The 11,578-nt window shown below is 41.7% G+C and overlaps 1 protein-coding gene across 2 annotated transcripts; it reads left to right on the top strand.

Annotated features, from left to right (window-relative positions):
- Positions 1-1,668: 1,668 nt before the first annotated feature.
- On the top strand, positions 1,669-6,441 carry LOC134811757 (uncharacterized). Of its 2 annotated transcripts, XM_063818802.1 has the most exons (9): positions 1,775-1,925; positions 2,388-2,614; positions 3,743-3,933; positions 4,394-4,579; positions 4,670-4,754; positions 5,108-5,248; positions 5,691-5,769; positions 5,875-6,043; positions 6,077-6,441. In XM_063818802.1, exons 2-8 carry the CDS (start codon positions 2,516-2,518, stop codon positions 6,000-6,002), a joined length of 909 nt encoding a protein of 302 aa, XP_063674872.1. In that variant the 5' UTR covers positions 1,775-1,925; positions 2,388-2,515; the 3' UTR covers positions 6,003-6,043; positions 6,077-6,441. The 2 variants fall into 2 exon arrangements, with proteins under 2 accessions (XP_063674871.1, XP_063674872.1); XM_063818801.1 differs by having other exon boundaries at positions 1,669-1,925; positions 5,875-6,441.
- The last annotated feature ends 5,137 nt before the right edge of the window (positions 6,442-11,578 follow it).

An 11,578-nucleotide genomic window follows, 5' to 3' on the forward strand; every position in this document is an offset into this window, starting at 1 on the left:
GGTTTAAAATTTGGGTTGGGTTTTCCCCCCCGGGGGCCCCCATCCCCCCCCCCCAAAAAAACCCCCAAAAACCAAATTACTATTTTCCCCCTTTTCAACCCCCTCTTTAAAAAAATTTTAACAACCCAAACTTTTTTTTATTAAAAATTTATTTTTTAAAAAAGGGGTTTATGGGTGTTTTTTTTAAAAACAAACCAAAAAATTAGTTGTCTAAAAAAAACCCTAAAACCCACAAAGTGTAAAAGTTAATTTTCAAAAATTTTTGATTATTTTAAAATTTTTTTTTTTGGGCTTTAAAAACCCAAAATTTTAAAAAATTTTAAAAAATAAACTTAAATTTGGAAAATTTAAAAAAAAAGAACCACCCCTTAAAATTTTAAGCGTTTTTAATTTTTTTCTTTTCTTAACTTTATTTTTTTTTTCCCCCTAAATTTTTTTGGGGTTTTAAATTATGTTTTTTTAATTTTCTTTCTATTTTTTAAAAAATTTTTTAAAAAAAAAAAAACCTCCTAATTTGGAAACAATTTAAAAAAACCCATGGCCCAAAAACCCCCAGCACAGAGTTTTGAAATAAAGTAAAAGGGCCACTTTCAACAACTTTAAAAGGGGGGAAAACCTTGGGGGGGGGGGAAAAAAATTTGGGGGGGGAAGGGGAAAAAACCTTGTGGGAGAGGGAGAGGGAGAGTTCAACCTTGTGGGAGAGGGAGAGGGAGAGTTCAACCTTGTGGGAGAGGGAGAGGGAGAGTTCAACCTTGTGGGAGAGGGAGAGGGAGAGTTCAACCTTGTGGGAGAGGGAGAGTTCAACCTTGTGGGAGAGGGAGAGGGAGAGTTCAACCTTGTGGGAGAGGGAGAGGGAGAGTTCAACCTTGTGATGTTTATATTGATAGCAAGCTGATTTACAGAACAATTAGGAAAGATATTTAGTGATGTTTATATTAAACATCACAAACTACCAATAAACCATTACAAGAGAGGGAGAGATATTATGCTTGTCTAATTGCAGGTTTCAGCTTAGATTTATAAATTTTAGGAGCATATTATACAAATATGAAACAAATACGATTTTACTACGATGAAGAGGCTTTGTAAACTGAAATAATGAGTGAAGAAAAATCAGTTCAAGTCGGATTGTCCTCGAAACCTGCAAAGAGTCCTACGTAAAACTAAAAGGTATAAAATCCATAAGAGGACCTGTAATCCTGCAAAGAGTCCTACGTAAAACTAGAAGGTATAGAATCCAGAGGACCTGTAATCCCCTGCACAGTGGACACATGTTAGTTGTTATGTGTACGAGAACACACCGCTCCATGAGGTCCCAACTCTACAAACACTGAGAGACGCGTGGTTACCAGTTACCGGAGCTGATGTACTCGCGTGTAGTTTTCTCTGTGTACTTTCTCAGTACGTCATCCTCTGCCTCTGCTTATCTTGGTTTTTTGCTCGCCAAAATTGCGTCTTTTTCGTGAATTGTATAGTCGCAAAAAGGCAACCTAGTGTCTGACTTCGAGTCGACTTTGTGTGATTTTAACTTATTCTTAATGCTTCTGCCTTCTATTCAAAGATATTCCTGTAGAGTGTAGATTCACAGTTTACCTTACGAGACATATTTAAATGGTACGAAAGTCGGTGGTTATTATAAATCTGCAAACTCTCTCTATTTCCTCTGACAATTTCAGAATGTGAAACAAGGCTGCCAGTAAAACGTTGCCAGATCGTATTATATCGCAGTAGACCTCCCAAGGACAGGAGTCAGGACACCACCAGGCAGACTAATCTCCGCCCTGATGCTGTTGTTTGAGACCTGCACCAATATCTCCACCATCAAGTTACAGCGCCATCTCAAGCCATACAGGAGCCTTGCCATCCTGCTTGTAGTGCTAGGTGTTATTTGTGTGTCTTACCTTCACGTAGCCTCTCTTAAAGATGTAGGGGAAACTATTCAATTTAGAGCATGTAATTTACTTAGTGTATTATTGTACAATCAAAATTAAGTTCATCATTGATCTGATCAAACGTTCCATAAATACTCAATAAACCCCCCCCCCCCCCACCAACCCTCTAGGTAACCCACTAACCTCTCTTAGGAGTTGATATCACGACTAAACGAGAGCCCCCCCCCCCCACCAACCCTCTAGGTAACCCACTAACCCTCTCAGGAGTTGATATCACGACTAAACGAGCGCCCCCCCCCCCCAACCCTCTAGGTAACCCACTAACCCCCCCCCCCCCCCTCAGGAGTTGATATCACGACTAAACGAGAGCCCCCCCCCCCCCCACCAACCCTCTAGGTAACCCACTAACCCCTCTCAGGAGTTGATATCACGACTAAACGAGAGCCCCCCCCCCCCCCCCCACCAACTCTCTAGGTAACCCACTAACCCCCTCAGGAGTTGATATCACGACTAAACGAGAGCGCCGGTACAATAGATGAAGTGGACCTAGACTCGTCTCTTTATGAGAACGGCGACAAGAAGGGGGTGGATATTAAAATAGTGAGAGGGGGAAATAAATAAAGATGGAGGACCTGATGAGAAAGGGAGGGTTTGCTCCTATTAAGAAACTAAAGTTAACTACTGAGGAGCCTCCTGTGGAGATTCCAGATTTCTTTCCTAAGGTGAGGTTAAATGTACCAGTGATCATTGTAGTTACATTAACTGTCATGAGATTTAGTCCGGACACAGAGACACCTGTCACTATTTAGTTTTTTTTATTACTTAGAAGTGGATCTCAGAGATTATAGTAGTAGTTACAAACCTTCTAGAACTCCCACCACTGATAACACCTTCTAGAACTCCCACCACTGATAACACCTTCTAGAACTCCAACCACTGATAACACCTTCTAGAACATCCACCACTGATAACACCTTCTAGAACTCCCACCACTGATAACACCTTCTAGAACTTTCACCACTGATAACACCTTCTAGAACTCCCACCACTGATAACACCTTCTAGAACTCCCACCACTGATAACACCTTCTAGAACTCCCACCACTGATAACACCTTCTAGAACTCCCACCACTGATAACACCTTCTAGAACTCCCACCACTGATAACACCTTCTAGAACTCCCACCACTGATAATACCTTCTAGAACTCCCACCACTGATAACACCTTCTAGAACTCCCACCACTGATAACACCTTCTAGAACTCCCACCACTGATAACACCTTCTAGAACTCCCACCACTGATAACACCTTCTAGAACTCCCACCACTGATAACACCTTCTAGAACTCCCACCACTGATAACACCTTCTAGAACTCCCACCACTGATAACACCTTCTAGAACTCCCACCACTGATAACACCTTCTAGAACTCCCACCACTGATAACACCTTCTAGAACTCCCACCACTGATAATACCTTCTAGAACTCCCACCACTGATAACACCTTCTAGAACTCCCACCACTGATAACACCTTCTAGAACTCCCACCACTGATAACACCTTCTAGAACTCCCACCACTGATAACACCTTCTAGAACTCCCACCACTGATAACACCTTCTAGAACTCCCACCACTGATAACACCTTCTAGAACTCCCACCACTGATAACACCTTCTAGAACTCCCACCACTGATAACACCTTCTAGAGCTCCCACCACTGATAACACCTTCTAGAACTCCCACCACTGATAACACCTTCTAGAACTCCCACCACTGATAACACCTTCTAGAACTCCCACCACTGATAACACCTTCTAGAACTCCCACCACTGATAACACCTTCTCAGATAGAGCACAACTGTAAGATGAACATGAAGCGGGTGGCTGGAGCCTGGATCTCCCACCTAAAGGACCCGGGGGACGCCCAACACCGCCACAGAACCGACTCCTGGAACCTGTGCTTTGATGAGACCCTCACCAGACTCAACGCCTTCCGACCCCGGGGCACGGGGACTACTTGTGTTGTATACTCGTTCGGGTAAGTTCAGCCCCAGTTTGAGGTATTGTCTGTCGATTTAGATAAGGTTCAGGCATAATGTCTGATTTTCCAGGGTGGACAATGTTTAGGTTTTAACTTCAGTTCAAAGTTATGAGGAAAATAAACTAAATGAATTTCAAAACTTGTTAATTTGGTTAAAAGCACAGGTTAGTACCGATGAAACATTTCAATACTGGAGTAATTCTACCTCAGAATGATGTAAACCCCCTAACCCCCCCCCCCCCCCCCTAAACCCCCCTAAACCCCCTAATTCTACCTCAGAATGATGTAAACCCCTTAAACCCCCCTAAACCCCCTAAATCCCCTAATTCTACCTCAGAATGATGTAAACCCCCTAAACCCCCCTAAACCCCCTAAGTCTACCTCAGAATGGAGAACAACTGGTCGTTTAAAGAGGTAAACCCCCTAAACCCCCCTAAACCCCCTAATTCTACCTCAGAATGGAGAACAACTGGTCGTTTGAAGAGGACATGCTGCTTCACAACTGCGAGGTTCACATGTTTGATAGCTCTGAAGAAGTACACTCCAGTGTTATCAAGAGGAAAGTCAGGAACTTGTCCATCCACAGAGCTGTTCTCAGCGACCAGAACTTTCAGAAAGCGGCTTTCATACAGGGCGAGGACAGGTGATACATTAGACAGATTTCTTATAACTTTAGTGCATTTAGACTAGCGATCCACAATTTCTAAAGAAGATAATGAATTACAATTATCAGAGAGAAAGAGAACCTGCCTCCAGATAAGAAGACGCTGTCTAGCATCATGGAGGAACAGGGCCACACCAGAGTGGACGTCATCAAGGTAAAGTTAGTTTAGGTTATCGGTTAACTGGGCCACACCAGAGTGGACGTCATCAAGGTAAAGTTAGTGTAGGAACAGGGCCACACCAGAGTGGACGTCATCAAGGTAAAGTTAGTTTAGTTATCAGTTAACGTAATAAGGTTATCAGTTAACGTAATAAGTTAAGGTTATCAGTTAACGTTATAAGGTTATCAGTTAACGTAATAAGTTAAGGATATCAGTTAACGTTATAAGGTTATCAGTTAACGTAATAAGTTGGAATTTATCGGTTATCAATATTAGAATGAGAGCGAAATTCCGCTGATTTGCAACTTTAAATATCTTTTATTTCTAACCCTTGTTTCATCATGAAGCTGGATATAGGAGATGAGCTGGCAGCATTAGAGGAAGCCTCCAAAGCGTTGGTTGATGGGGTTGATCAGATATTACTGGAGGTACACATGCACATAAGTGAACATGCTCACGACTCTGCTAAACCTGAGCACTTCGAGCAGGTGAGATAAGGGGGTTAGGGGGTTAACTCTTTAAAATCACATCAGCAGGTGAGATAAGGGGTTAACTCTTTAAAATCAAATCAGCAGGTGAGACAAGGGGTTAGGGGGTTAACTCTTTAAAATCACATCAACAGGTGAGATAAGGGCCGGTTAGGGGGTTAACTCTTTAAAATCACATCAGCAGGTGAGATAAGGGCCGGTTAGGGGGTTAACTCTTTAAAATCACATCAGCAGGTGAGATAAGGGGTTAGGGGGTTAACTCTTTAAAATCACATCAGACTTACACTTGTTTGGTTTCTGTAAGGGGTACAACCAACTCCACGTTTGTCATCTTTACTCAGAAGAGAATTAAGGGATTAAAAGCCTAGAATAATCTATGTAAGATCCCTTTCAACCGTCACAAGTGATCATCATTCACCAGTCAGCAACTTAACATTCTCAGGCTACTATTGACAAGTGGACCAAGTTATTTACATCACTACGAAATGACGGTTATAGAGTTTACGATATCAGGGCTAAAGGTACGTCGTATCTTATTTTTAATATTCTTCTGTAAGTTAGATGATAGGACGAGTCAGTAATCAGTATAGCTGACTACTATAATAGCTGAAACCCTCTTCTCCCAGGTACTGACAGACACGGTAACATCATACCCAGGCACCATTACAGCTGCTGTTACCGGCTTGCTATGATCAAGACTCCTTACAGGGTCAAAGAGGTAAAGGACCTTGAGGACCTTAGTTTCGATGTGTGACACGTGCCATTACACGTGACACATGCCATTACACGTGCCACGTGCCATTACACGTGCCACGTGACACCTATCAGCTGATATAATTCCATCATGTGTTTTGCACCGATATTGTATGTGTACAGTGTGCGTATCCAAGTTTTTATATACTGAGGTTTGAGTTAACTAAATTAAAGAGTAATACATTTTTGTTTCGTAAAGATTGCACTTACCAAACACGAATAGAATTGTTAACATTTTTAACTCACGTAAAATTAACTTATTAAGATAAAATAAAATGCAGATTAACTTTCACCTAAGAATTAAGTAACAACTGTAAACACAACTGTAGTTGTGTGGATGAAGTTAATTATTATTACGATGTAAGTTTACTTTCATTACAAATATTGCTGCTTCCTATTCCAACCTAATTCGTATAATGTTCAGAATTGCAAGTTTTAAATGTTTGTTTGACTTGTCTTTAAATTGAAGCAATGGCTGAATACTAATTATGATAATTTTCAAAACATTTACCGTTGGCCTGATTTGTTATCAAGAGAAATGCTAAAAGTTGCAAAAAATTATAATAAAAGGAATCGTGATGATTTTTATGCTATATATTTTCGGCCGGTACTTGCAGAAAACTCGGAAGAGCAGACCTGTCAAGGATATAATTAATATAGACAGAGCCGGCAAGGTTAGAATCTTAATATGCTGCTATTTAGAATTGCGTCAAAGGTGCGTCATGACGCTTTTTGCAAAGAGCTGTGACCAGAGGTGGGAACTGGGAGTGTGGTCTGACACAGCTGCTGCGCTCTTCTGAGTCTTACCAGAGGTGGGAACTGGGAGTGTGGTCTGACACAGCTGCGCTCTTCTGAGTCTTACCAGAGGTGGGAACTGGGAGTGTGGTATGACAAAGCTACGCTCTTCTGAGTCTTACCAGAGGTGGGAACTGGGAGTGTGGTCTGACACAGCTGCGCTCTTCTGAGTCTTACCAGAGGTGGGAACTGGGAGTGTGGTCTGACACAGCTGCTGCGCTCTTCTGAGTCTTACCAGAGGTGGGAACTGGGAGTGTGGTCTGACACAGCTACGCTCTTCTGAGTCTTACCAGAGGTGGGAACTGGGAGTGTGGTATGACAAAGCTACGCTCTTCTGAGTCTTACCAGAGGTGGGAACTGGGAGTGTGGTCTGACACAGCTGCGCTCTTCTGAGTCTTACCAGAGGTGGGAACTGGGAGTGTGGTCTGACACAGCTGCGCTCTTCTGAGTCTTACCAGAGGTGGGAACTGGGAGTGTGGTCTGACACAGCTGCGCTCTTCTGAGTCTTACCAGAGGTGGGAACTGGGAGTGTGGTCTGACACAGCTGCGCTCTTCTGAGTCTTACCAGAGGTGGGAACTGGGAGTGTGGTCTGACAAAGCTACGCTCTTCTGAGTCTTAGCAGAGGTGGGAACTGGGAGTGTGGTCTGACACAGCTGCGCTCTTCTGAGTCTTACCAGAGGTGGGAACTGGGAGTGTGGTCTGACACAGCTGCGCTCTTCTGAGTCTTACCAGAGGTGGGAACTGGGAGTGTGGTCTGACACAGCTGCGCTCTTCTGAGTCTTACCAGAGGTGGGAACTGGGAGTGTGGTCTGACACAGCTGCGCTCTTCTGAGTCTTACCAGAGGTGGGAACTGGGAGTGTGGTCTGACAAAGCTACGCTCTTCTGAGTCTTACCAGAGGTGGGAACTGGGAGTGTGGTCTGACACAGCTGCGCTCTTCTGAGTCTTACCAGAGGTGGGAACTGGGAGTGTGGTCTGACACAGCTACGCTCTTCTGAGTCTTACCAGAGGTGGGAACTGGGAGTGTGGTCTGACACAGCTGCGCTCTTCTGAGTCTTACCAGAGGTGGGAACTGGGAGTGTGGTCTGACACAGCTGCGCTCTTCTGAGTCTTACCAGAGGTGGGAACTGGGAGTGTGGTCTGACACAGCTACGCTCTTCTGAGTCTTACCAGAGGTGGGAACTGGGAGTGTGGTCTGACACAGCTACGCTCTTCTGAGTCTTACCAGAGGTGGGAACTGGGAGTGTGGTCTGACAAAGCTGCGCTCTTCTGAGTCTTACCAGAGGTGGGAACTGGGAGTGTGGTCTGACAAAGCTGCGCTCTTCTGAGTCTTACCAGAGGTGGGAACTGGGAGTGTGGTCTGACAAAGCTGCGCTCTTCTGAGTCTTACCAGAGATGGGAACTGGGAGTGTGGTCTGACAAAGCTGCGCTCTTCTGAGTCTTACCAGAGGTGGGAACTGGGAGTGTGGTCTGACACAGCTGCGCTCTTCTGAGTCTTACCAGAGGTGGGAACTGGGAGTGTGGTCTGGCAAAGCTGCGCTCTTCTGAGTCTTACCAGAGGTGGGAACTGGGAGTGTGGTCTGGCAAAGCTGCGCTCTTCTGAGTCTTACCAGAGGTGGGAACTGGGAGTGTGGTCTGACACAGCTGCGCTCTTCTGAGTCTTACCAGAGGTGGGAACTGGGAGTGTGGTCTGACACAGCTGCGCTCTTCTGAGTCTTACCAGAGGTGGGAACTGGGAGTGTGGTCTGACACAGCTGCGCTCTTCTGAGTCTTACCAGAGGTGGGAACTGGGAGTGTGGTCTGACACAGCTGCGCTCTTCTGAGTCTTACCAGAGGTGGGAACTGGGAGTGTGGTCTGATACAGCTGCGCTCTTCTGAGTCTTACCAGAGGTGGGAACTGGGAGTGTGGTCTGACACAGCTGCGCTCTGCTGAGTCTTACCAGAGGTGGGAACTGGGAGTGTGGTCTGACACAGCTACGCTCTTCTGAGTCTTACAGTTGAACTAGTAAAAACGGACTTAAATCTACAACTCCCATCAATCTATTCTACAACCGATGTATTTTATTTTGTTGCTTCCAATAAATGGAAAAGATCTGACAGTTGTGCTTTGATACTTTTTTTGCTTGATGTTCTTGCTTTCTGACAAGCGTGCCTTGATTCTGTAGGGTAAAACATAAACCCTGTTTGACTTTTTTATGCGAGTCAGTGCTTTTCATAAAATCATAAAATCAAATCAAATCATAGATAAAATCAAATCATAGATCAAATCAAATCATAAATCAAATCATATTTTTTGTTTGACACATGCCAAATGCATCTTTACTACAACGTTCTTAGATAATATAATACAACTAAAATAAGAAATATAATAATATGAGTAGTATGTACTGTTACAATACTGTTACAATACTGTTACAATACTGTTACAATACTGTTACAATACTGTTACAATACTGTTACAATACTGTTACAATACTGTTACAATACTGTTACAATACTGTTACAATACTGTTACAATACTGTTACAATACTGTTACAATACTGTTACAATACTGTTACAATACTGTTACAATACTGTTACAATACTGTTACAATACTGAGTATCCTGATACATACTCAATCGGATATAGTTCATAACTTGGAACTGCGCAGTAACTTAGCAGGGTAATTTTGGAGTCAGAACACGACTAGTAGAACAACCTGAAGCAGTTGTAAAATTCAATATAATGCGGATGAATTAATTAATTAATTTTAACTCTGCCACAGCACATAGGTTTCGGTTGTAGTTGTACTAACTTGGCCAACAAGAAAGCCCTGCTGGGAAATCGAATTAATTGGCGAGTCAATACTCGGCGTCGAAAGCAGGAGAAGTTGTCACGTGCTGGCTAACCAATCACGTGCCTCCTTTTTGGCACGTGTCCAATCAATCTACCCAATCAGAAGTGCTCAATAGTTATCGTTAGCTAATGAGAGCTGCACTGGAGAGATGTTGGAGATTAAGAGCACGGTGCTATATTCTATTGTTATTTTCTATACCTTTTTGCGCATTATATCTGAAAGTTACGATCTGTTTTTTGATTTGTTGAGTGCTATTGTAACTTGTAACTTGTAACTTGTAACTTGTAACTTGTAACTTGTAACTTGTAACTTGTAACTTGTAACTTGTAACTTGTAACTTGTAACTTGTTACTTGTAACTTGTTACTTGTAACTTGTAACTTGTAACTTGTAACTTGTAACTTGTAACTTGTAACTTGCAACTTGTAACTTGTAACTTGTAACTTGTAACTTGTAACTTGTAACTTGTTACTTGTAACTTGTAACTTGTAACTTGTAACTTGTAACTTGTAACTTGTAACTTGTAACTTGTAACTTGTAACTTGTAACTTGTAACTTGTAACTTGTAACTTGTAACTAGTAACTTGTAACTTGTAACTTGTAACTTGTAACTTGTAACTTGTAACTTGTAACTTGTAACTTGTAACTTGTAACTTGTAACTTGTAACTTGTAACTTGTAACTTGTAACTTGTTACTTGTAACTTGTTACTTGTAACTTGTAACTTGTAACTTGTAACTTGTAACTTGTAACTTGTAACTTGTAACTTGTAACTTGTAACTTGTAACTTGTAACTTGTAACTTGTAACTTGTAACTTGTAACTTGTAACTTGTAACTTGTAACTTGTAACTTGTAACTTGTAACTTGTAACTTGTAACTTGTAACTTGTAACTTGTAACTTGTAACTTGTAACTTGTAACTTGTAACTTGTAACTTGTAACTTGTAACTTGTAACTTGTAACTTGTAACTTGTAACTTGTAACTTGTAACTTGTAACTTGTAACTTGTAACTTGTAACTTGTAACTTGTAACTTGTAACTTGTAACTTGTAACTTGTAACTTGTAACTTGTAACTTGTAACTTGTAACTTGTAACTTGTAACTTGTAACTTGTAACTTGTAACTTGTAACTTGTAACTTGTAACTTGTAACTTGTAACTTGTAACTTGTAACTTGTAACTTGTAACTTGTAACTTGTAACTTGTAACTTGTAACTTGTAACTTGTAACTTGTAACTACTAGAAGAGTTGAAGATTTCACGGATAATTGTTGGCCACAGTCTAAAGACCATGCCAAGTTTCGCTTCAATTAGCAGTCTGCAATGTCGACTGCAATTTACCGAAATTATTACTCAACTATTACTACTCGCCACTAGAAATTACAACTGTAACATATACAATTCAGATGAGAAATCCCGAAATAGTCTTCGGTAAAGCTTTCTTCAATTAATTTAACCGCTTTTAATTTAAGCGTCAGACTTAGGCTCCACCTTTACTTTCAATATAAATGAGAAAACAAATATGACTGCATATTTTTAGGTCTTTCTTGTTTATTGTTAACAATTTTCAAATCAGGCTATTCATCAATTGAATTTATTTTGCACGGTATCTTTTAACTTTTTTCAGTTTGCAATTTGATGGAAACAGCAATGAGCAGCCCGGACAGGGGTCGGGCTATCTAGATACTGCCCAGGTTACTCCAGTTATCTAGTTGAATCAGTTGAAAACTGCGGTAATTATTGGACGTCATATTTTGTAAAATGGTACCTGATATGGTGAGGAGCTCCCTACTGCAACTGTAAAACATTAAGGAGCAAGTAGGAGGATCGTTATAGTTACGACCTGTTTCAGTGTTACAATCTGTAAAACATTAAGTAGCAAGTAGGAGGATCGTTATAGTTACGACCTGTTTCAGTGTTACAATCTGTAAAACATTAAGTAGCAAGT

Source organism: Bolinopsis microptera, chromosome 2 (assembly GCF_026151205.1).
Source record: "Bolinopsis microptera isolate Bmic1 chromosome 2, MBARI_Bmic_1.0, whole genome shotgun sequence".
Lineage (NCBI taxonomy): Eukaryota > Metazoa > Ctenophora > Tentaculata > Lobata > Bolinopsidae > Bolinopsis > Bolinopsis microptera.

Coding starts and splice junctions, on each gene's coding strand:
- LOC134811757 (XM_063818801.1), top strand. CDS start 2,516: ATGGAGGACCTGATGAGAAAGGGAGGGTTTGCTCCTATTAAGAAACTA. Junction 4,755..5,107: donor CCAGAGTGGACGTCATCAAG/GTAAAGTTAGTT, acceptor TTCATCATGAAG/CTGGATATAGGAGATGAGCT. Junction 5,249..5,690: donor AACCTGAGCACTTCGAGCAG/GTGAGATAAGGG, acceptor TAACATTCTCAG/GCTACTATTGACAAGTGGAC.